Below are 25,589 nucleotides of genomic sequence, written 5' to 3'. Positions count from 1 at the left end.
TTTTTTTTTGTGCGGAGAGACGCTGTGAATCCATTGCAGGCGTTACTTGGCTGTTAAATTGAAAGCACCAAAAAAATAAAAGTATCTGCCTGTGGACAGTAAGATGTTAGTGCGCTTGATGTTAAAAAAAGGCGAGAAGGCGGTGGTGGTGGTGGTAGTAGGGATCCCTTACATGTTTTATCCGTCTAATTACAGAAGCTCGACAAAAAACAGGCAACAAAATGGGGGGAGTGGGGGGGTGTTTTTCACGACGGTGAATCTTAATGGCGGATGTCTCCCTAGAAAGCACTGTAAAATCCTTCATACCGAGAGGTATGACTTGGAGAGAGGGGGGAAAAAGGAGGTCTGGAAGTATATCCAAAATGAGGGAGTTTCCTTCCAAGTGAGGGACCCTTTGCAGCCTGAGTGTTACAGATGGAGAGCCGTGACGCAGTTGATATTCACAGCAGTTGTGCTTTAGTGCCGCCACCCAGCCCACGAAATGGCCTCCCCGCCGAATTCTGGTGGGTTTATTATGTGAAAGGCTGCAGCAGCCCCGTGTCCCGGGCGGCGGGAGGGGCGGCCGGCGGTGGGCACGGCGCTCCCGGTCGCGCTCCGTGTTGTGTGAGGGCAGCCGCCATCATGGCTTCTCCTTCCCTTCGGCGCCGCGTTGTCCTCAGCGCTGGGCGGTGGCGCGGCGGGCTCTCCCCCGCTGCCTCCCGGCGCTCCCCGTCTCGGGCGCTGCAGGGAAATGGTGGGTTTGGGGTGGTTTTTTTTTTTTTTTCCCCTTTCTCTCCCCTTTCCCGCCCCCCCCTTTCCCCAGCGCTTTGTGAGGGGCTGTGGAAGAGTGAAGCCGGGCAGGGAGTGGCGGCTTTTTCTCCCCGCGCACAACATGGCGGGAGCGCCCTGCGGCAGCGGGGCTGGCGGCGCTCCAGCCCGGCCGGGCGGGGGGGCGGCCGGCCGGGAGGACAAAGGCAGCTCGGATAATGCCGGCGCAGCCCTGGCTGCTATAAATAACACCGCCCTTCCCCCGCCGCAGCCTCCAGCTCGCTTTAAAAACATCAAGCCATGGAAGTCGCCTAATGCAGAGGGGGGGGGAAAAAGAGGAACAAACAACACCATCCCCCTTCTCCACGCACACATAAGGGAAAAAATAAAATGCACAAAAAAATTAATGCCCGGGCTGTGTGGGGGACGGGGGGAACAAGCAGCGCTGGCCGCGGGAGGGGCCGGGCGCCGCCACCACCTCCCCGCCCGGAGCGGGTGCGCCGGGGGGAGCGCGGCCGCCGCTCCCCGTCACATGGCTCTTTGTTGTTTTCCTTCTCTGCCTCTCCTGGGCTGTTCCCCCTCCGCCATCACCCAGCCGGGGCAGCGCTGCCCTGCCTCCTTCGGCCTGCAGCGCCGAGCTCCCCGGGCCCGCACGGGCAGGGCTGGCGCGCAGCCGGTGCCGCGCTGCAGTGGAGCCGCCATGACCCCATGAGGTGTTACATGTGGCGTCTTTTTTTTTCCCTTCCTTTCTTTTTTTTTTTTTTTTTTATTCTCCTTGTGGTTTGGTTTTTTTTTTTTCCCCGAGCAGATTCTGCTCCAGCTCGCTTTGGGTGGAGGCTGGGGGTTATCTCGGAACTTCACAAGCCTCGCTGTGCTCTGCGGGGAATTGCAGCTTGTGCTCACTGCAGACCCAGAGTAGGTGAGCCAGGAAAGCCTGGCTTGAGCAACCACTTCAGAGGGCATGACAGGGAGGAAAAGCAAACACTGTAGAGAGGTGGCCTCCCTGGTAAGGCTAGAGCAGGACCGTCCTGCGGACCCTGAGGGAGGGAGAAGGTAAGTGGCTGCTTGGCAGAGGCTGCCTGCGGGAGCGGCATGTGCCGGGCAGGGTGCGCCCTGCCCCGCAGTTCCTTCGGCTCAGCACCAGCCGCTCCGTGGGTTTGTACAACCTGTGCTGTGGTATGTGCCGAGGCTCAGGGCTGTTTCCCTGCGAGGGAGCAGGGTGCTACCGCGAAGGAGGCACCGCAGCCCGCGCCTTTCGCAACGACTTTGCTCATCGCTCCATTCCTCGCTTCCCCCTCGCTCCTCACCGGGTCAGGCTCTATGTCGAGAACAAGCGACAAACCGTCTGCACAAAACAGAACACGTTCCTATGGAGGGGGAGAAAACCAAACAAACCAACAACAAAACCAAAGCGTTTACGCAGTGCCAGGCTGGCGTTGTAGCGCTGCGAGCCCTGTCGGGGGCTGCGGCGCTCGCAGCCGTGGCCGCCCGAGCCGCCGCTCGGTCCCCGCCCGGCCAGGAGCGCCGGGCCCACGCTGGAGCTAGCGCTGAGCACCCGGCCCGGTCACGGCGGCTCTCAGTGACCGTCTGCTGGCAAAATCGGAAGGAACGGTGATGTTGTTCTTAGCTGAACACCATTAAAATGCTCCTGTGGTATCTCTCAATAGAGGTGAAAAGCATTTCAGCTTCCTGGAAATGGCCGAAAGAGGCGGCGTGTAGATCAAAGTACGGCGCAGAGCTGGGCTCGTGTTTGCAGGGGTTTTTGAACTGTAGTGAAAACGTTTCTGCAGCTTGCATCGTAATGAGTTAAGTCAGCACGTGAAGCGACTAAAAAAGGCATATTTAAACAGCATCGGGCTATTAACTTTCCTGGGATTTAAGATTTATGTTTAAATATATATTTGGCTGTTAGCAATACCAGCATTTAAACCGTAACGTTGATCTGTTCAACCCTGAAGCAAACCAGCTCTGCCTAACGCAGCTTTGAAGCGACACAGCCAGACCATAATACTGTGGGAGCTTAGACAGCTTTGTCTGTACTTGCATCTCTCTGCATATTTTTCCAGGACTCTGATCTATGTCTGCGATTAATCACTGTCCAGGACGGCTGTTCCCGGTGGTAGAATCCATGAAGTGCTCCAGCTGGGAGAGGTCCTAACGCGTGTGCCTGGCGCTGCGTACGTGCAAACCAGGGCCAGAAATTGCTGGGGCAGCAGGCTCTGGACAGCGAGCCTGCCGTGCCGCCCCAGTGAGTTGTGTGGGTCCTCAGCACTTCTGGAAGTTGTTTTTGTAAGTCTGAGCCGAAAATTTCTTTCCGTTTTTAGAGTTTCTAAATGACTATAATGTTCAGTGTAGTTTAAAAGTCACCAAGGCAGTTGAGACCGGTTGTGCTCTCAGAGTGGGTGGTTTCATGGCTGAACCTCGTATCTGAAAAGCGAAATGTTCTGGTACAGTGTGTTTAAATCCCAGAAAGGTCAAACCAGACTTTCATACTTCAGTTAGATTGACCCTGGTTTGCTGCATGAGACTCTTTAGATAAAGAGGTCTTTCAGGGAAAAGGGGAAAACAAAAATTTTTTTTTCTGAACAGCTTGTGGTGACTCTGTGCACATTCCTGAAGCAAAGGAGTTTGTTCTTGCCCACAGCGTCCCTCCCCGGCATTGTTGAGTGGAAAACTCTTATGCTAATTATATCACTGTCTGTTATCAATAAGAAGTGATTTAATTTCTTTGGCAAAGTGTTGCAACAAGAGCAAATTAGATTGAGAGGCAAAGTGAAATAAAAAATATGCAGCTGTTCTGCCAAACAATGATCCTGACTGTTTACAACATTTTGTTTTAGACTGCCTTGTACACAGAATCCTTTATATTGAAGGTTTTCAAGTCACAATCCACTGCTTGTGCAAGGAAACTAGATTAATAGATTATAAGAGACAAAAGAGACCAAGGTTCATCTGGTTCAGCTTCCTGCATTATGCAGGTCTCTGGATTTTTGTGAATATTTTGCTTTTTCTCATTTGAAAGAATTTAACTGCAGCATAGCTGCATCTTAGATAAAGATCAGATTTTCATTTTCAAATGGGCTGTGAAAGGGAGTAAAATAAGACTAAATTGTTTCCATCAAAAATCTACCTGACAGACTAGAAATCAAAGTACCTTTTTAAACTTGTCTAGTTTCTGCTTTTCAGTTTCTGGATGTGTCTGTCCCTCAGTCTCCTTGGCAGAGGAATGCTCCATGACCAGATTTCCATCCCCTCGTAGCTTTGTGCAGGCTGAGCATTTAAACACTCCATTGCAGGCTGCAGAGCTCCCCCTCGGGTCCGTCTTTGCTAATCCTGTAATTGTTCCTGCTCCAGTTTGTCACCATTTTGATCTGGGCGGAAGGGGACGGAGCCATCGGCAGTGACCATGCCCGAGCCAACAGCCCTCCTGGCTCAGATGTGTCTGTCAGGCATCCAGGGATTACACCAGCCCATGTCCAGCTGGTTTCCTAGCAGGGCTGCTAAAATACTCTCAGATCTGCTCCTTCTTAGGATGACAACCCTGTACTGTAGGATTGTGTTCTTTGTTTTGCATGTTTACTCTGGTCCTCTTGAAAACCCTTGGACAGTGTTGTTGCTTGCAATGGCCTTTTTAAATTTTTATTTGATATTCCCTCCTGATACTGCTGAGTGTCACCTACAAACTTGGTTGGTCATGATTTTATATTTTCTTCCAGATAAACAACCTATCTGCACTGTGGGTGTTTCCTGGTTCCGGGTGTGTGTACACACACCTCAGCAGTGTCAATATTGTGTCAGGAGGAGGTCTGGTTGCACACCATCCCTTGCCACACCCCAGTTGCATGGGAAGAAAGCCCAGTTTAGGAGCTGGAAGGGAGCCAGAGGCACACTGCAACATTTGCCTGCCCTGGTGTCTATTATGTAGCCATTAAATAATGCAGAGCACAAACAGGTGGTTGCAGGACCCATAAAAGAAAGATGAGAGGTCTGGGGCAGCATGGTTATAAAGTACATTTTGAGACCTTCCTGTTAGATGGGTTTTTTAGAGATGATGCCTTATTACATACTCTCTATCCAGCTATTCATTCAAGACCTAAGTACATTAAGGACTTCTTCCCCCCTGCCAAATTTGATTGAGAGTGGAGGAAGGAAGGGGGAAAATGATATATAGCAATACAGTTGCATTAGGCAGTTTTATTTTTAGGAAACCAGGCTAAGAATATCAAAGGAATATTGAGTAGGAATATGGACAGGGTATTTGCCTGTTCAGATTTTCTTGCCATGAAATTTTTCATTCCTTCCTTAGAACAACAGATGATCTGTCTAGGGAATTGTCAGCCAAAATAAGCAACCTGCTGACAGATTTCACCTGTGTCCCAGCATGCTCTGAGAATGCATGGGATGTGAGCCTTGAACAATGACAGGGAATCACTAGGCTGTGTTGTTTGGCTGCCGGGGTGCAGAGATGCATGGTGACACCCAACAGTGGAACAAACATTTACTGTGTTTAAGATCCAGACAAATTTTGATGGATGTGTTGGCTATTTGCCAGAGCTGAGGGGGTTTTTTTGTTACTTTTTAAACTGTATGTGTTCATATTATTTCTGCTAGTATTATGACAAAGCTACCTCTGTAAGGTACGGAGTGAGTGCTTTCAGAGATCTGATCTTTCTTGGGCTATAAAGGAATAAAGAAGCTGTTTCAACACCTGACTTGCAGAATGTTTTGTGTTGCTTCTTGCCTATTGAAATGCAGCTGCCATTGAAATGCTGTGATCCCATCAGGATGTAGAACTGGTTATTTTTAAGAATGCTTTCAAGCTTATAAAAATCATGAAATAAATCAAGACTGTTGGCAATTCTAATCAGCATTCTAAAGCCATCAAATTACAAAACAGTTCAGTGCTTCATGGCCCCTGAACAGTACAGTTTTACAGAAATAAAAGAGAAAGAATGAAAGGAATGTACCATTTAAAGATGCCGGGCACTTACAAAGCTTGCATCAAAAGGAAATGAAGATACAAATAAGTAATCTAAAAGGATATTTATGCATTAAATTACTTGTGTCTCTGGACACTTCATTAAACAGTCTGGATGTGATGGTAGCTGGGGACCTGGGAACATTTTTAACACATGCAGCACATTCAAGGAACATTCTGATTATAAGTGATGGAGTATAAAACGTTGCAGCCAGAAACTGATGACAAAGATCAAATGGAATGAGTTCAGCTTACAAATCAGAGCAGGGTCTCCCACTGGTGCGATGTGACACGAGACCAAGACTTTGTTTTGCCCTTGACATTGCCACTATTGCTCTCAATCCCGCAGTTAAAGATTTGCATCTTGATTTATTGTTTGACAGGACGGTGGGGAGTGTCCCAGCTGGTCCCCCGAGCCCTGGGTTGCTGCCGAATGGGCCCGAAGGCGCTGGATCGGTGAAGGCTGTGCTGTCCATGGCTCCCCGTGCTGCTGCGCTACAGCAGCTCCCAGTTGCTAAGCAGCTGCAGGGCTGTCTCTGCCTGTGCTGTATGAGGGGAGCAGCACGGGTTCCTCTTGATTGCTGGAGAGGAGCAGGCAACATGGAAACGGGAGCAGTGGCCATGGCAAAATTGTTCCATTGCTGGCTGGCTCATGGACCCGCTGGCAAAAACGCTGGAGCGAGGAGAAGGGACACTCGGTGGAGCAGGGGGTGGCAGGAGGGGAGGGGAGAGCCAGCATATGTGCACAGCACAGGCTACAAAGACAGCAGATCCTGGCAGAGCAGGGGGCACACACTGAGGAGAAAGGAATGGGAGGGAGGCCAAAGGCACAGTGCAGAATTAAGAAAAAAAAAAACAGGAGGAGAGTGTGGCATATGGAGAGGGGAAATAAAGCAGAACTTGCACAGCCTGCGAATAATTGAATAGAAAACACAGGAAGAGGGAAGGAGCTTGATTCATTGCTGCCCTTCACCTTGTGGAGACAGCTACAGCCAGGAAGAGGAGGTGTGGAATACAACAGCATCCTTCATGTTTCACAGTGAACTGTAGGTTTTACATTTCAGCCCATTGCCATTTGTGGTTTTCTGCTTTCACAGCCTATGCCTTTTGTTCAGACTTGATTCCTGCATGCTCTGTTCTTATCTTTGTCTACTTTCTGATTTATTTTTTAACTTGCTTTAGCTTTTTTTTTTTTAAGGTAACTTTTAATTAAAATATGTTTTCCAGATATTTTAGTTGTTTTAACCTTCTAGAGGGCAGGCTAGTTTCTAACTGAAGTTAGTTTCCACTAAATCCACACAGCCATTGCTGCATTTCTCCCTGTCTCTCTCCTGGGAGCTGCTGCTGGAGGACAGAATTTTGTTTGCTTCCTGACACCTTCCCCTGCACGTTGTCTTTCCCTTTCCCTGGGCAGTGCCTGCCAGCAGTCCGGAAGGACTTGCAGTTAGCAGCGTGCAGGAAGTGGTTTCTGTGGCAGTAAGTTATCACAAGCGCCTGACGTGTTGCATAAAGGGGAGTAAAAAAGGTGTCACGAACATATGCAGGGGGTTCTGACCAAAAGGGATCCTTAGTTTCACCACTACTGCCCACATGAAAAAGCACTTGGTGTCAGCGCCTAATGTGCAATTGGCTGCAGAATAGGAAATGCCAGTGGAGCTGGCAGGGAAGCAGGAAAGCTGGATGTTCCTCTCTCTGGCTCCTCCAGGCACAGGACTGAGGGGCACGGCTTGTGCAGCAGGGTGGGGAGAGGAATTTAAGCTCACGCAGCTGTTGCTCCACTGTGACCAGCCCAGGCTTGCTTGGAGGCCTTTCTACTGAGAACACTTTTCCCCAGGTCCAAAAGTGAGTCCTAAAAGGAAAATGGAGGTGCCCACTCAGATCTACAGTGGAAAGGATTTGCTGTGGGTGCTGTGCATGTAGTTTAGGCCAATAAAATACTTGACAAATATGCAGCCAGATGTGTTCTGTACTTAGAAAATTTTTGTCTAAGATGTCTGATTTGGGGGGATGCTGTATTTGCTTCCTTCTTCCATTTGCCTGGAGCTCTTATCTTTGAACAGGCACTGTCTGTACTATTGTTAGAGTCCCAAGACCATTAAAGGTCTTCGGACACTGACATTTTACAAGCAGATTCAGCTGCCATTCACACAGGGGCATTTTTAGCCTTATGAGAGATGTAAATTTAATTAGAACAGTTTTAACCAGGAAATCTCCCTACCTTAAGAAATCAGAGCTACTGTGTTAGTCCCAATAAGCAACTGGGAACTTGACAATGTGCCTGTTGTTATGAAAAGATTCAGGAAGGGTGAGATGTGTGTAGGAAGGGAGAAATGCACAGGAAATGTGCCATCAAGGACAGAGGTGTGGAGCAGGGCAGGGCAGTGTGCGCCAGACCCAGCACATTCAGCTTGCTGCTCTCTGTGTCTGCCCTCACCACCCCACACCACTGCTTGAACACCTTCCTGACCCGCTCTGGTGACTCTCAGCGAGGACATCCAGCCAGGCCACTCTGCACTGTCAGCCCATCCAGCTCCCACAAACCAGGCACAGGCCAAGAATCACAGCTCTAAAGCAAACATCACTCAATTACAAACTGGGTTTATTTCCAGCGCCTCAAGTTATTAATTAACCTGGTCTGAGCGTCGCTGTTCCTGTGCAGGATTTGCTCTGGCCAGGTTATGGCTGCTCTCAGGTCTGAGAGAAACTCAGTCTGGGCCTGTCCTTTGCCTGGCCATGCTCTGACAAGCCACAAGCTCCTCTGGCTCCTGCCAAACCTCCACCTCTGTAAACCAGCAGCTTGCCAGCCAGACAACGACAGAGCAAGCGCTTCCCGCTTAGCTCTACCCATACATCCAGCACTCCACAAAAAGCGGGCAGAAATTGTGGTGTCGCCCATATAAACAGAGGATTTTATCATCTCTTCAGCCTGCCATTGCTGCCTTCCTGTGGGAAATTTGGACAGATATCAGGGGGGAGGATGCAAACTTCACGTTAACTGCCCTTTAATGTCAGTGCTGTGAATTACTCAGCAAAAACATGGCCCTATTTAATCCACAGTCCATTCTCTCATAGCCTACTTCACCATCTTTTATTCTCCCCCTATGAATATTCCCAGTTTCCCTGCATCCTTGTCCAAAAGGTTTGAGAGCTTTCTGCTTGTGCCAGGTGCAAGAGTGCAGGAATGAGGTGTTGATCAAAGCCTGACTCACGACTCTGTAAAACAGACACTTGTTCAGGTTGTGCTGTAGCTCACATAGTGAAAAGAATATTTAGGAAGCCAAACCTGGGTTCACTTAAACTTGATGTTCTCTAAAACCTCACAAAAAAGTACAACTCCACATATTTCAGGTTTAGTGGAATCTTCCAACAGAATTTTTGGGAGCATAACCCAGATCTGGCAATCCACAGTTGACTCACCCACTCTGTATTAATCCCTACTGTGTAAGCTAAAGCAGCTGCATGCAACTCCTGCCCTGGTGCCGTGGTCCTCTTAATTAACACACACTCCTCTTGGATTTAGTCTTCCCTTGTTTCTGAACCAGCAAGTACATGAAAAGAAAATATCTCTATCCACATAATTATATATTTTGGGAATGAGAGGAGAAGGGAAAAGTGATCTGAAGGAAGTAGATACTTCAGAGAGCACTCCAATTTTGAAAAAAATAACATCTTCATGCTTGCTCGGTTAGGTGGAGTGTTGGGTCATGAAAACACAGGAAGGCCTAAGCCAGAGGGATTTTAGAGGTTATGCTAAAGGGATTGGTTGGATAGTGGCTAAGAACACACTGTGTTGCAAGCAAAGCTATTTGTAACCCTTTCCCCTAAATTTCCTCAGATTACTCCTGATGGGGTGTGTTCTCTGCTGCAGATCTGGATGCAGGAGAGCATCTGATGGTGACTAATTTCATGCAGATCTGTATCAGAGATCTCTGTCAGCCTTGACCAAAGCTATGCCTCGTTCCTGAACCTGCTGCTTCTGGCTGTTTGCATGGCAAAAGCAAGCCCAGCTCCCAAGGCAAACACAACTGCAGATCTCACCTGAAACGAGGCATTCTGAATCCCTCTCTCTCCACCAAACCTCCAGATTGCCTTCCCAGCACAGAGGCAGGGGTTGAGATCCAGCATTGCTGTGATAGCTCTGCCAGCCTGTGGTGACAAATTCCCACCCATGGCTCAGGGAAGCTGTGCCATCACATCTGGGAGACACACATCCCCCAGATCTGTGGGGGCAGAGCTGTGGAGGTGTTGGCAGACACTCGCCTGTTCATTTCATGCTTTCAGAGATCATTCATTGTGTTTGATGTTGAGAAAAGCACAGGATGATCCTAACCTTGTGTTACCTGTTTTTCACAAAAGAATTTGGCTTGAGAGTTTATGCTTTAGTGAGCAACAGAAACTTGAAGCTGCTTCTAAGCACCTGCTGTATCAGGATGAGATGCTACCATGTTGATTTACTTCACGTTCATAAAATGGGGTGTTTTTCTCCCACAGATGCGAAGCCAAGAACTCAGTTTCTAATGAAAGGTGAAATTCAAAACACAGCACATTGGCCATTTGTGTATCAGGTAGGCCATATTTGGCCCACATGGTTGGCACCCCTGATTTAAAGAATAACAGAGAAAATAACCCGAGAAACAGTTTGTGTTCCCTATAAATAGCTGCTCACCAGGTAGTCGTGAGTGTGCTGTCTATGAATAAAGTTTGTCCAAACTACATCAAAGTGCCTGAATGTTCTCTGCCTGATTTTGCTGAGTTGTGTGTCTTAATTTGTCTCACACCTCGTGTTGCAGACCCTTGTCCTGTTTTCTTTCCCAGCCCTCTGAACTCCCTGGTAGCATTTGGACAGATTTTATGCAGAGTTTATCCAAAGATTTCTGCACTGATTTAGTGCATGGGCTACTTGAGCCAAGTGAAACAGGAACTACTTCCAAGGCATGAAAAGGCAGAAAGGAAATTTTCTTATTGAAATATAATTTTTCCATATTACTTAATAGTCTAGAAAGTTAATGCCTTTCTGGCAGCACTTCCTACTGGGAAAAAAGTATGGTTCCTACTCAGCCAAACAACAATGTAATAATGCTTTAGGTTGGGTTAAACGTCTTAGAAACTGGCAGGTGTCACAGCCACCTTGCCTTCAGTGAAAAAGGCAATTGAGAGCCCTTATGGAACAAGGGATTTACATCAGTAGGAGCTACTACACAAAAAACCAGGCACATGGCAAGGTTTGAATAGATGGTGAATCATGTGGCCCAAGGGACTTTTCAGGATGGGGGCGTGTGTGTAAAATATCAGGCCATGAGGACCAGATGGTTGAGCTCTGCATGTGCGAGAGGAACAGCGAGAAACGCTGCAGAAATGGAGGCAGAGAAGCTGCTGAAAGTCAAGGACACTGGGGAGCTTTGATTTTGGAAATTGTATGGAGGGTTTAGTGAGGGTCAGAGCAGTGTTGGCACTGTGAGCAAAAGCACAACTGAAAAACAATTTTGTACATTTGTTCTGTAAACAGGATGAATCACCTTGAGTAGTATACACCTGCTTTGTCATAGGCTTCTCTTCTCACTCTGACTCTGTCATCAGAACTTTGTGCTGTGTGCAGGGACAGTTCAGCTCTCCCACATCATAGCTCCCCCTTCCTTCTGTGCCCTGTCCATTCTAAATTCCATGGGGCAAGGACTCTCCCTCAGTAAGAGTCTGTGTGCATGTGACAAACAATTGTTGGCCTTGTGCAACATCTGAAATTTATCAGAGATTCACTTGACTTACTTGGTAAATTCCTTTTCTTAGGGTCTGTCTTTCCTATTGTAAATTTTTCAAGGCATTGCTCTTGCTCAGTACATGCTGTAGTGGGAATTCATAGCTGAAAACACAAATAATTAATGTCACTGGTAATGTTGAAAAATAAATATTTAAGGCTCTGTCTTGTTATGCACTTTCTTAACTAAGTTTATTAATATTTCCTTGGACACACATGGGATTAGTTGTTGTTATGTTGAAGTCTTTGTAAGCTGGGCCTGTGTTATGAAGAAAAAAATTAGTTGTATTTCAAAAATGTAGTTCCAAAGACAATAAGGAAGAACAGGTCTCCATTCTTGTCCAGCTTGTGTTACCAAATAAGCTAACAATATGAGTATGCAGCAGATGGTGTGTGCAAACAATGTTGAACCTAATCTGTGAGTCTTTTTTGGGTGTTTTCCTAGCTAACCTGAATTACCCATCAATATCATCCAGAGTATTAAAGCATCTTTTAAAAATCATGAACTCCCAGCAGTTTTCATAAGCAGTTTGTTAACCTTTCACTCCTTCCTAATTTTTTCCTTGGTGATCATAAAGCAACAAATTGGTACCAAGACTGGAGCACAAATATTTTCCATACCCCACTAAAGCCCTGGTTTTTTTGTGCTCACTGAGAATCTCCACACACACATTGACCCCTGAGCTGCAGATGCATAAGCTTTTGATGAAAGAACTTGTACCGAAATCAATATACAGTCCAAAACTGAACTAGAGAAGGACACTTGCAATTGGTAATTATTAGATTTGAATTTCACTAATAGAGGGTTGAATCTTCTTCCATTTAGATCAGTGGCACAATTCCATTTTAGATTTTGCATTTTTGGAGTCAGCAAAATAGGCTCAGCTTTTGCCCAAAATCAAATTATATGCCTGAAGCACTGCATAGCTGTTAATTAAAATTAAGTACCTGAGACACTGAAATGTTGTATTTCTTCCATACTAAGTTGACTCATTACAAGTAGAACGTCCATTACTTAAAAACAGTCTTTGGAGTGTTTACAGTTGGATTTATAATCTGCTCATTTTATGTTGTTTAATCCGAAATCTAAAGGTGGACAAATCTAAAAGTTTCAATAAGTATAAAATGTGTAAGGAGACAAAACTGTGAGAAATGTAAAGATTGTTTTGTGAGACTTGGAAAAAAAACCCCAAAAGCAAAGAAAGAAAGAAAGAAACAACAAAAAAAGCAAAACCCACAAATTAAAAATAAACCACAAAATACTTTTATCCCCCCAAAAATCCCCTTTTGACAATAATTGACTTGAAAAAAAACCCTGAATTCTTCAGTCACAGGAAGACTGTTAACTCTACCTGCTGATTGTATCATACATAGTGTGATGCTGGTTTTGAGCATCATTTTAGGATAAAACAAATCCTTTCCTGCCCCATCCCTTCCTGTGCCATCAGATTGCCCTCACCCATTACAGTGAACAGGAGCTGGTGGCTTTTCCTGTGTTCCTGATAAGATTTATGTGGCTCATAAAGCATTTTTTGACAGCTTCTATGTGCTTGCATCAACTTTTTCCTTAGTAAAATGGTGAATTTTAAATAGGTGTGAATTTGACTGCCTTTTAATTATTATAATTTGAATTATGTGACACTTTGTTGGGTATTAGAGGTCCTTTTTCTTCTCTATTGCAGAATTATCCTTTTCTGGCTTTCTTTTTGTTTGCCCTGTGCACAAAGCAGGATCCTCGTTGCCCGAGTGCAGTGGTGTTTGTATTGGGTCTGGAAGGCCATCTAGTGACACAACCGTGCAGGGGAAAATGCAAAGCCCTACTCGAATTGTGGTTTTGCGTGGTTTTTTTTTTTTTTTTTTTTTTTTTGTTTTGTTTTGTTTTGTTTTTTTTTGTTGTTGAATTAAATAGTCTTGCTACAGCCGAGCATGTTCTTAGGGGTTTGTTGCTATTCCCACAAGTAGTATTTAAAAAAAGAAAATTAAAGGAAATTTTTATTTCTTAAAAACAAAGAGGGTTTAGTTAAGATAGAGCACATTGTTAATTCCTGCCAGGAAAGAAACACTTTTTTTTTGTGCTGAATGGGGGTAGATTGGCACTGAGCAGTTCTGTCCAAAACTCAGTGTCACTTCCCTGACCTGTGCATTGGAGCCAAACATAATCCAGCAGCTGTGATCCCCTTCCAGAGCCAAACATACGCAGCTGTTGTGATCCCCTGCCTTCCACGGTACCAAAAAACACCATGTGGAAGCCTGGGGCCACCACATCTCTGCAATTACAATGTGAAATTCCATTTATTTTTGCAGCTCACCTTGAGTGGTGAGCAGATGATGAGCAGAGCTGTCGGTTCTTACCCAAGCAATAAATCAGTAGAAAACAAGCAGTGAGTCACTGCCAGCGCCAGCACCAAGGTGCCTTCCCGGGAGTATCTCGCGGGTCTCTGCCTGCCCTCACCGTGGCTGGCACCGCTCGGCCTTCGGGACCGGCGCTGAACTGGAGCCGTCCCTCAGCGCTGGCGACTTGGAGGGACGAAGCACGGCGCTGGAGGGGCTCCCTGTAGGAACAAATGGAAATCGGGATAAATAAATGGGTATGGGGCGTGTGGGTGGAAGGGCAGAGCGGACGGGGCCCGATGGTCCCGGGGGATGGAGCTTCGAGGGCTGCCCGGCGGGACGGGCGGGCAGAGCAGCCCCGGTGGGTCTGAGGGGACATGGCGCCGAGGGGCCCTCCCGCCGTGACCCCGAGCAGCCGCAGCCTGCGGGCGGCCCCGGGCCGGCGACGGGGTCCGGGAGAGGCTCCCCCAGTGTCCCGGGGGACCCGGGCGGGGCCCTGCGGCACCTGAGGCGGCGGCGGCCGCGGCGCGGCCAATCCCCGGCGGGGCGCGGGCGGCTCTGCCCACCCCGGGCGCGGAGGCGAGCGGAGCCTCGTCCCGGCCGCGCTGCGCCCTCAGCGGGCCCGCTCCGCTCCCGCGCCCGCTCCGCTCCCGCTCCATGGAAGCGGCCAACGGGGCCGTGCCCGAGGGCGCGGCGGAGCAGCCCCACGGCCCCGCGGCCGCCCCGTCGGGCAGGAAGGAGGTGAAGGTGGTGATCGTGGGCGACGGAGGCTGCGGGAAGACGTCGCTGTTGATGGTGTACGCCAAGGGCTCCTTCCCCGAGGTGAGGGGCTGCCACCCCCGCGGGGCTGGGGGCCGCAGCCGGGGCCGGCCCCAGCGCTTGGGCCCCGCCAGAACCGCTTCGCACAACCACAGAGTCCATTAAGGTTGGAAAAGACCTCTGAGATCATCGAGATCGTTCTCCTCCCTTTGCAGCAATACGCGCCCTCTGTTTTTGAGAAGTACACAACGAGTGTGACGGTGGGGAAGAAGGAGGTCACCCTGAACCTGTACGACACAGCAGGTAAGGGGTTCCACTTTCCCAGTCCCAGCCGGACTGGGGGGCAGCTCCTGTGCGGCCACGGCCGTGGCACCACTCAGGGGCATTGGCCTGGGACTGAGCCCAAACCCGGCCCCGGCCTTTCGTAACTTCAGGCAAATAAGCAGAAATTGCGTTTACTACTGTAAAATGCTTCTCCAGTCAATGCGCACCTATTTCTGTTCCAGCAGATTTTCCTGTGTCAACTTAAACCAGACCGATATTTGAAGCCTGTAAAGATGAACAGATTTTCAAATTGCTTCTTTACCAACATAGTTTTACCATAGCATTGCAGCTAAGACTGCTGTAGACTAAAGTACAAACAAACCAACCACCATGATCTGTTGCATATCAATGTGCCTTCCAGAAAAAAAGAGTCGATTGTCTAATGGCAGTTCTGGTCATCGACTCATTCATTATCTTAACAACCCAATTAATTCAGAAACATCAAATAGCAAACATATCTGAAAGTATTAAAACCCAGTTCCCAGATGCAAAGCATAATACAATCAACCAGGAAAATATTTTAATCTGCTGCCATGTGTGATTGAATAGGGAAGGAGAAAAAGGCTGGTTTGTGTTCAAAATCAAAAGGCCATAGCAGTAAAAGTTACTTGAAAATGCTAATAGTTTGTTCAGGTTCATTTGAGGAACTTGTGAAATGCTTTGTGTTCAGCTTCACTCCAAGTTCCTAGACTGTTATCCAGCTGTGTTCCTAAATGAATCCTAAAATTGACACGTGCTCGGTTTCAGCTCAGTGTAAATCATCTGTTTCAGTTCAAGCCTGTGGAGTCCTTCCAAATTTACACCAAGACAAATAAGAACCGAATGCAGTCCAGTCATTAATAGTAGTAAAATGCACTTACCTTCTTGTATACTGCACGTGATAGCTGAAAACATAATTTTAAAGGCTTTTAATCTAGAAATGAATTTTATTGTTGATTTTTATTACAGTGTAGTAATACCCTGAGCACCCAATTTGCCAATGTGTCTTCTTGTGTCAGTGTTACTGTTCTAAGCCCAGTTAGTTGGGATAACATACCTTCTCCTGGATGGCAAGGGGTTTGGGTCTAAGTCTTAGAGGAAAAGAGAAGGGCTGGGATCTCATGTGAGTAACCAAAGAGGAATTTCCTTAATACAGTGTGTTGGCACCAAGAAACTGCCACTGCACTCGTCACTTTTATGTTTGTTTGCTGTCAGTGTGGAATTTTTGCCTGTCACACAGCTCCTAGTTCTCGTTTAAAATCCCTGTGCTGCACATTCCAGCATTTTCCTTTGGAGTCTCTTCCAGGCTCTAAGGAGCACGGGCTGCATCCGGAGATGGCAGTAGGCTGAGCAGGTCCAGCATTGCAGCATTGAGCTCTCCCAAGCCTGGCAGGAGTGCACAGCTCCTTGTGTCCCAGAGGTCGGCTCTGCACAAGACCTGCAGCCCAGTGCTGGTGGCTTATCACAGAATAAGGACAGTTTGGGTAGGAAGGGACATTTAAAGGTCATCCAGTCCAGCCCCCCTGCAGTGAACAATGACATCTTTAACTAGATCAGGTTGCTCAGGTCCCTGCCCAACCTGACCTTGGATGTTTTCGTGGATGGAGCAGCCACAGCTTCTCTGGGCAACCTATGCCTCATTGTGAAAAATTTCTCCTTTATATCTAGTGCAAATTTACCCTCTGATAGTTTAAAACCATTACCCCACATCCTGTAATTTCCCTGTTCATGCATGTAACTAGCATGTTGCCGTGAAAAAGCAATTGCTTTCCATTTGTCGTCTGGAAACATTGAAACCCAAGGTTTTTCACCTCCCAGAACAGCATCATGGCCACAAGGCTACAAGTTTCTTGAGGTTGTTGACACTTGTCTCCTCCCTTCCTGTTAAATTTCTTTCGCTTTTCATAAGACACAGCAAGAAAGAAAGCAGGGAGATTGTCACCTGGGTTGAGACATTTGATTGGGTTTTGGTTCTGTTTCAAAGCTGCTTGCATAGTTTTATGTTACATATCTGTGTCAAACTCTAATTCAAGTAGCTTTTCATCCTCTTTCTGTAACTGGAAGTTTTGCTAGAGGAAGGACTCACTTGAGCACACATTTTAGTCCCATCCTGTTTTTAATAACACAGAACTGATGTTAAGTTCCTTGAGGGTTAGGCTAGGACCAAGAGTTGTGTGGGTTTAGGATCTTGCTTGGAGAAACACTAAATAGATCTGGGTGTACTTCAGCATCATGGGAAGGTAAAGGACAGGTTCAGCTCCGTGGGCTGTTTAAAGTTGGAAGGACTCTTTGTATTGTCAAGTCCTGTGCAGCTTGAACCTTTGAGCTTGTCCTACTTACTGAGGAAGGAGGACACAAAACAAAATGCTTAAGAATCAAACGTTTCAAGATATAAAAGGTATTCTTCTCTTGACAAGAATTTCAGTAACAAATGAACTTAATGGATTAGTCTAAAATGTAACAGAAAAAGAACTTTTGGAGAGACTTCTATACTATGCTACTGTGTCTTCCTCATCAAACACTTCTTGCTGTTGCAGGAAGTTGGGGGTACACATACACAATGTAAAGGCTTTGTAACATCACTTGTCTGGTCTGCAAACAGCTTTTGCAGCTTCTTTTTCAATTAAAAGTTCCCATTTGAAGCTGTGCTTGGCAGAGGCAAAGGCACTGGGAAGTAAATGAAATCTGTAATTTTTCCATGCCAAGGGAGCAGTGTCGATGCTTTAGGTGCAGTTCAGACACAAGGCTCAGTTCCTGGTGCAGGAGTTTCTCAGAACTGAGAGCAGTGCTGGGCTGGGGAGGAAGTAATGCCTCATCATTGTGGGTACTTGCTCTGCCTGACAAGAAGCACATGCAAGGCCTCCAGCAAGGTTTTTCAGGTCTCTGATGACAGAAGCACGGCAGCCTGAGGTCTTCAGAGAAATTTTAAAAGCCAGTGAATGAAAGAATAATTTCTCATGAGTTTGAGAGGGAAGTCAGGCCTGAGTAAGATAAAAACCCCAACTTTTTTATTGAAGTGTGCCCCTCCTGCCCCAAGTGTCCACTTCCACCAGTTTTCTTCCTGCCAAGAATGTCTGTTTCCCCATCTGTTTTGAACTGAATAGTGAAAAAACATAGCTGGCAAGCAACTCACAGGCTGGCACTTCTTTGGTGATGAATGGGCAAAGGGGTGAGGAAGAGCAGACAGAGGTGAACATGCACATGGGACTGAGACCTGTGGTTTCACTTCTCCTGTTCACCCTCAACCATCACCAGAGCTCCCTCCCCACCCCAGGGCCCAACTGCAGTGATGTGGTTACACAGCGTCTCCCAGAGGCATGCAGGACTGGGAGCTTGGCAGAGAATTAGCAAATTTTAGGCGAATTCAGTTGGGTGGAGTTTTTTCTTTAGAAAAACCCAAAGCCTCTGATGGGACAATGAATCTAGGGAGACGGAGGGGTCACAGATGTGCTCACACGTAGGCAGAAACTTAACCAGCTCTTCCACAGCATGCTGTTTGTTAATTGGGGAAAGAAAACAGCTACCTGTGTTTGAGGAAGCACACACAGGGGCTTTGCATATACATTCAGTTACTGCTTAGGTTCACCCCTGTTCCTCCTTTTCAAAACTCTTTTAGTAAAAGACCTAAATCTGTGCCAAGTTAGCTCTGACCACAGACTGAGCAGCTTTACGGAGAAAAAAAGTCTCCCAGGCTCTTTCTTACATTTCATCAGCAGCACTTGAGGACAGGGGGTGAAAGGGATTGTTTTCAGAGAGGGGGATGTCTATGTTTAGACACAGCTTGATCTGGGTCCTGTTACATCCTCAGCAGCTGAGGAGCTGCATCTGAGCTCCTAAAGAGCAGCTTCCTTCTCCTTCCCCATGAGTGCTGCAAGCATGCAACTGTAATACAGGTTAAGCAATTGCCACTTCACCTTCCCTCTCTGCTCTCTGCACCCCACCCTGTTCTGTGCTCTGTATCCCACATTCCAAATGCACACGGAGCCGTGTTTTATACAGCAGAATTTTCTCATGCGTTTATTGTTTGCTTAAAAACCCATAAGTGCAAAGCTGGATTTGAAGGAGCAGTTGACCAGGGCATGTCTATAGTTTTTGACTTGCAATACAACATATTAAAGACACTTTTTCTGTTATCCCATCCAGGAGAGTGTGAATTTAGAGGTGTGTTCTGATTCCAAGCAAATAAACATGTTTCTCCCAACGGGACAGTCCTGTCTGCCTCAAAAATTGCCAACAACAACTTGGAGGACCTTTTAATTTTACAAGCTAGGTTGATAGAAACTCGGAGGCCTGAACTCGAACAAGGAATACTTTACACAGCACTAGGAAGTTAGGAGGGAAAAAAAAAGTTTGGCACCTGATGTGTTTAATGCATTTAGGGGATTATCTCAGCAACAAAATGGTAAATCAGTTGCAAACAAGTAGATGGATTGGGAGAATAAGAAGGGATAAGCAGTACAGTCTTTGCTCTGAATGTTTATACAACATGCATAATTTTGTCAATTGTTTATTATTTCTGGATTAAACCCTGAGGGATCAATCCCTCTTTGTTCTGCACCTCCCCACAGAGCACATGGCTCTTGCAGAAGCTCAAATACCAAGTGGTCCAAACCCAAGATTCTCATTGTACAAACATCTCAGGCAAACTTAGTAATGACTTGTCCAGCAGGGATTACCTTGGAATAACCTGTATCTCAACCAATCATTTAAAGTAAGGAAGGGAGAAAAATATTGTAGTATTATTGGCCTTGTGGTATCTGCAGTTCTTCAGACTGGAGACAAAAATGTTGGCAAGTGATGAGTACATGACTTTGGACTGAAGCAGGTGCCAGGGCAGGAATCATTGCTGTAGGGTTGGGGCACACTGAAATTTTCTGCATTCCTTCATTTGAAATATCAACGTGAAGATTTGAGATGTGGAACTTCCCTGTAAGGCAGTTTCTGGTCTGTGTGTGGATTGTGGTGATAGTGGGAAGGAGCAGCATTCCCAGTTCTCCTCATGGAAATTCAGTACATCACAAACATATACCTGATTCCAGCATTCAGGTGACAAATTCACATTCTACAGACTCCTTGAATCATGTTTTCTTCCTCATTAAATGAAGAAGATTGGGGTTTTTTCCTGAGCTGCCAACTGTATCTGGGAATTAGTACTTTCTTGAACTTAATCTCTCAAAGCAAGACACCCTCAGACCCTGGCATGGTGATTACTGTAAGGGGAAGAGTACAGGTCTGAAGCAAATCAGCTTCCTCTTGTCAGAATATCCCTAATCAGAAGTATGACAAATCCCCTGCTTTTCCAGAATTCAGCAGAATTCCCTTAGATCTGCTGTGGAGTCCTGCTTCAAAGGCCAGTTAAGCCTGGCTCGTGCTGCAGCATGGCTTGTACAATCCTGTGTGTAATCGCTGCTTCCTCTCAGCTCTCCAGGCTGGGAAAAGCAAGTTTGCCACTAAGATTTCTGCTTCAGCATTCCTGTCTAGCAAATACATTGTTTTTTCTCTTCACAGCATCACCTATGCAAATGTTTTTGGGGACTGCCACTGTCAAAATTAATAATAATTTTCAGATTTCTCTTGATGACTTTGCTTTTGTGCAGTAACTTGGCAGTCAGTGTTTAGAACTGCTCCTAAGTCCTTAGCAAGTGGACAAAGCAGGCTTTTTATTAAAACCTGCCAAGGATGTGTTCCGTATTCTAAACCATCAGTTTTGTCAGTGAGGAGGAATCTCCTGGACTCAAAGAGAGGAATTTTACAAGTATGAAAAATTTGCAGTCTGTGCAATTACAGCACCATTGTTCTTGATCTCAAGTATGTGCCTGTACATATCCCCATCACTCTGCTTGTTCAGGACAGAGATTTCTTCATCCAAACCATCCTGTGTGTTTCAGGGCAGGAGGACTACGATCGGCTACGGCCACTTTCTTACCAGAACACCAATGTCGTGTTAATTTGTTACGATGTCATGAACCCCACCAGCTATGATAATGTAGCAGCCAAGGTAAGAGGCTTTCCTAATTACTCCAGCCTTCTAAATGAATTACACATACCTGATATATGACAAGATATCAGATGAAAAATGCTGGTGCTTTTAGTGTCCTGTACCCTGGGTGTGTAGATGCCCAGATCACTCATAGTGTGCTGAGCTGCAGATCACAGACCTTAGACCTGGGGCTCACCTCTCCACAGCTCCTAAGTGGGGTTGACTCTCACTAAAAAGATCAAACACCAGCAGTGAAATCACTGCTTTATCAGTAGTGATGTCACATGACCAACATTGCACATCTTAGAGTCAAGACTACTTCCATCACATCCATATTTAACTGCAGGGGAGAGATGAGAGCAACCACTTCTCTGTGCTGGGATTTCTGTAATGCTCCAAAGCGTGCTTGGATGTAGCACTAGGAAAACAAAGCAAGACTTAGTCCAAATTCTGTTTTTAAATATGACTTTAGAGGGGCTCCTCAGAATTTAAACAGGAGGTAAATAAACATTTTGGCATAGAGACAGATGCCACTATGTTTTTATAAAGCAGCTGACTTTGGGGAGGACTTTTAACCATTTCTGTGATGTAAATAGTGCATGTTGGGCCCCCCCCACCAGACTAACAACTCCAAAACTGAAATTGCATCTTACATTAAATGCTGTTTGGCTGTGTTGTTTTGATTTCAGGAAACAACAAAATAAAAGCCAGATGTAAAAGTTTTGTTTTTCTACCCCCAGTGGTATCCTGAAGTGAATCACTTCTGCCGGGGTGTCCCGCTCGTGCTGATCGGCTGCAAGACAGACCTTCGGAAGGACAAGGAGCAGCTGCGCAAGCTCAGAGCTTCCAAGCAGGAACCCATCACCTACAACCAGGTAAACTTCAGTGTATCTAAAGTGGTGGCCTCTTGGCAGGAGATAAAGCACACGATGGCATTGTCCTCACGAGTACAATCACAGGCACTCCAAAATTAGGTGATCACTAACAGAGGTCAGCACTAACAGAGATTTCTGTAAGTTCTTTTTGGAAGTGGCCAAATCACCACCCATTTTTAATGCCAGAGTAAAGAGAAATATGAGCAGTTTGAAAGGACACATCTATGCCTTCTATGCTCGTTACATCTTGTTCTTCTTTCCTTTCACAGCTGGGTTATTACTGTTACAAGTTTGTAAGCCTTAACAAGTTTGCTGGACTTCCTTCATAATTGTTGTTAGCCTACATTGCAGCCATCACTGGTGCTTTGATCAGTGCTGTTACAAAGACTGGAGATGTTAGGAAATACATTCCAGGATTAAATACACTGACCGTTCTGGAATAAATGTGTTCTGCAAATCCTACTTAAAAATAAATCCTTTCAAGGCCAATAGCAAGAACATCTGCAAGGTTTCTCTGACATGAGAGAGTGTTCTTTGAAGTCTCTAAAGTAATCTTAAGAAAACTACATATTATCAATATCTTTAAATATTATGAAGCAGTGAGATTTATAAGTAGTGTTATGTCACTGGCATAGCTGTCCTTGGTACAAGAGAAACAGTGATGGAACAGCTTGTCCCATGTCACACAAGACCTTTCTGCTCTGGTCCTCCACTTTTTCTTTTCTTTTTCTTTAAACTACAAAGCCATCCTTCTCCTCTCACCTCAGAGCAAGAACGGCAGCTTTCAAACTGAGACACACGTCCGGGGAACAGGGTCAAGTGCACTACGACCTTGAGTGAATCACCACTTCTTCTAAACAGCAGGAAAATAAACTGCAACTGCATCACCACGAAACCATGCTGGGCCTTTTAGTTTGGCTCCCTTGCACACAAGATGAGGTCCCAGCCTGTCACTGTGAACAGTTGCAGATTGTCCCTTGTTTGCATGAATAAATCCCTTCATCGTCCTCACATGAGAGAGGTTCAGGGCAAGCAACAGACACTTCTGGCCAGTCTGCTGAGGCCTCATGCAGTTAAACTCAAGGGCGCACATGACATACAAACTTTGTCTCCTATGTGAGCCCTCCCACTTGGTTTTCCCCCCTGAAATGTGCTCTACCTCAGTCTTTTACAGCTGATGGCACCTTGAGCCACAGGACGTGATGCTTCCCATGCCAGGCACAGAGGATCTGAACAGTATCTGCCACTGCAGCTTGCAAACAACTGAAAGGAGATAAACTGCTTAAACATGAAGAACCACCCCCCTATAAAAGCCCAAGTGCTCAAGTGACCCCACTCCCAGAGGTTATAATGAATAAATGCAGAGTTTGTGAGCTATGGGTTGCAGACCTGGAATTCACAGTGAAAGGCTCACAAGGATTCAAACCTGAGGGCTGGCTCTGCAGGGACAATAAAAGGATCACAAGTAAGAAATCACTGTGCTTTGTCTGTAGTGATTTCACGCAACCAGCATTGCATGGAAATATTTTAGATTCAAGTCTATTCCCATTGCATGGCTGAGAAGTGCAGGCACCCATTTGTTTTGATGAGGATTTTGGCTGAGCCCTTGTGATGCTTCAAAACAAGTCAAGGTTCCTGCATGCACACCAGCAAAACGAAGCAAGGCATCACTGCAGTTTCTGTTCTTGCATGTGACATTCCTTACTGAAGGTGACATCACAGAATAGTTAAGGTCAGCCCTGAAAAAAATACCACCATGTAGACATCTTATCCTCACTTAAGTACCTACCTCAGGATTTAGTTTAAAGAAATTCAATACTGAGAATATTTTTGTGCTATCAGGACTCTGCATCTCAAGAGTCTCTAATGCTCTGAACTCTTAGGCCAGGCTTTGGTTCAACATAGTGGAAAAACCCCAAGTTTATTTACAGTGCTTCAGTTTATTACCAGTGCCACTCACACTCTAGCACTGCACTCAGAGGCAGCTTCTTTCTTCATGATTGCAAAGATGTACAAAATAATTCCCTTTCTTCCCCAACTCACCTTCCTTCTCTCATCCACCGAACTTACATCTTTTCTTACCTTTTTGTTCTTTCCAGGGTGAGGCAGCTTGCAAGGAGATTAATGCAGAAATTTACCTGGAATGCTCAGCAAAATGTCGTGAGAACATAGAAAATGTTTTTAAAGAAGCCACAACCATTGCACTGAGTGCCATGAAGAAAGCCAAGTGCCACAGGAAACGGAAAGTGTGCTCAGTGTTATGATCTGGACTGCACGAGAGCCAAGTGATTCAGATTTTATAAAGAGTTTAAATTTAAAAACTTTTTTTTTTTCATGTTTGTATTCCCAGGATAATTTTTATTTTAAAATTTTAATTATTTGTAGTATTTTTGCACTTTTGTTACACTGTTCTCACAGAGTTTTCAAAGCTGTTTATCACAGTTAACCGATGCTGTGTGCCTTCACCCATCTGGCTTTTGCTTCTAAGTGCAAACAACTCACTATTTAAACTGCAATGAACAGCAACTGCTCCTATATAACTTAGAACTGGGGGCTTTTTTCCTCTGCAAAATAATTGTGGCACATTAGAGCTAAAATTTACTGCCTTTTCCCAGCAGAAAATCCGCATGTTTTAGAAGTGATGTTAAAGCAGATTATCAGGCACCTTTGAAAAGACAGAAAAAGTTTTGTCTTAGCATTTTCAAGTTAATTAACTTGGTGGCAATGTCATGAGTTGGCCTCAAGCTGCCCTGCAGATGGAACATCCACTACCCCCATAGACCAGCTCTGCAGAGCTGCACCTCAGAGTTCTTCAAGGCTTGATGCTGGAATGCAAAGTGGCATTTATCAATGGAAATACGTGAGTTGCTCTACTTGAAAAATAGAGTATCATGGAAAATAGTTAATTTATAGCACTCAAATTTAGAAGTACTCCAAGCAGCTACTACAAAGCCAGTCTTATGATAAACATTTACAGCTTATTTAATACAAGACAAATGCAAATCGTGGTGCACACTGGAGGAAATATTAATTCACTCATGAAATCATCTCTACTGCTATAAATTAAAATGTTCCCTTTTGTGATGAAGGTGTCAGTTGTCTATCTAAGATCAGGGATGCTCCCACTGTACAACCTGGTACACGTGCCTTGTATCTCCTGGTTCTTTTGCACATCCCCTCACTGAGATCTTGGATTGTAGGAGCAATTCCTAGTCTGTAATCATCATAAACCAAACCTGTGAGGGGAAATGAGGTTCCTGCAGTACAGATGTTGCTGAAAGCTTTCTGTGTAAGGCAAATTGTACATGACCAGCTGGTGAAAAGCTGTTTTGGAGCAAGCCATCATTATTGTTTTACATGCAGGGTAAACAGATCTTGATCCTTGAAAAATCTTGTTTTCCTTTTCATTTTTCTCCTAACTTGTTTTGATTTAATTAAGGTTTGTGAATACCTATGAGCCTAAAATGGAAAATTAAATTAATTGGAAGTTTGTGCTCATCCTTGACTATGGAAAAAGCATGAAGAATTGTGCAGCCCTTTCTTCACTTGTTAGTAGAAGAAATACAACCACCCCTCACCTCACCCAGTACGAAACTGAAACACCAACATTCAGGAAGTGACTCATTTATCATCAGCTCCACAGTGGAAATCTCTCTGGCTTTTTTAATCTGAGTTTCTCAGGCTGTAGAACTCAAGTAACTCACCCCTGCAGAACCAGGTTCCTGCATCGCTCTCAACAGAAAAGAATTTACATCTCATAGAGTTCAAGGAGTAAAAAAAACCAAAAAACCCTCACAGTGTGTGCAAAAGATAGCAAAATACAGCCCAACTGGTTTGAAAACTGTTGAAAATAGGTAAATTGCA

General features: G+C 45.7%; 1 protein-coding gene across 2 annotated transcripts; it reads left to right on the top strand.

Annotated features, from left to right (window-relative positions):
- The first annotated feature begins 1,475 nt into the window (after window positions 1–1,475).
- On the top strand, window positions 1,476–25,206 carry RHOF (ras homolog family member F, filopodia associated). Of its 2 annotated transcripts, XM_069031327.1 has the most exons (6): window positions 1,476–1,800; window positions 2,850–3,036; window positions 14,783–14,870; window positions 20,759–20,868; window positions 21,591–21,725; window positions 23,825–25,206. In XM_069031327.1, exons 1-6 carry the CDS (start codon window positions 1,709–1,711, stop codon window positions 23,987–23,989), a joined length of 777 nt encoding a protein of 258 aa, XP_068887428.1. In that variant the 5' UTR covers window positions 1,476–1,708; the 3' UTR covers window positions 23,990–25,206. The 2 variants fall into 2 exon arrangements, with proteins under 2 accessions (XP_068887428.1, XP_068887430.1); XM_069031329.1 differs by lacking the exons at window positions 1,476–1,800; window positions 2,850–3,036 and adding an exon at window positions 14,370–14,630.
- The last annotated feature ends 383 nt before the right edge of the window (window positions 25,207–25,589 follow it).

This window comes from Aphelocoma coerulescens, chromosome 15 (assembly GCF_041296385.1).
Source record: "Aphelocoma coerulescens isolate FSJ_1873_10779 chromosome 15, UR_Acoe_1.0, whole genome shotgun sequence".
NCBI classification, from domain to species: Eukaryota; Metazoa; Chordata; class Aves; order Passeriformes; family Corvidae; genus Aphelocoma; species Aphelocoma coerulescens.
The sequence above is the reverse complement of the archived record's forward strand: the minus strand, read 5'-3'. Positions and strand labels throughout refer to the sequence as shown.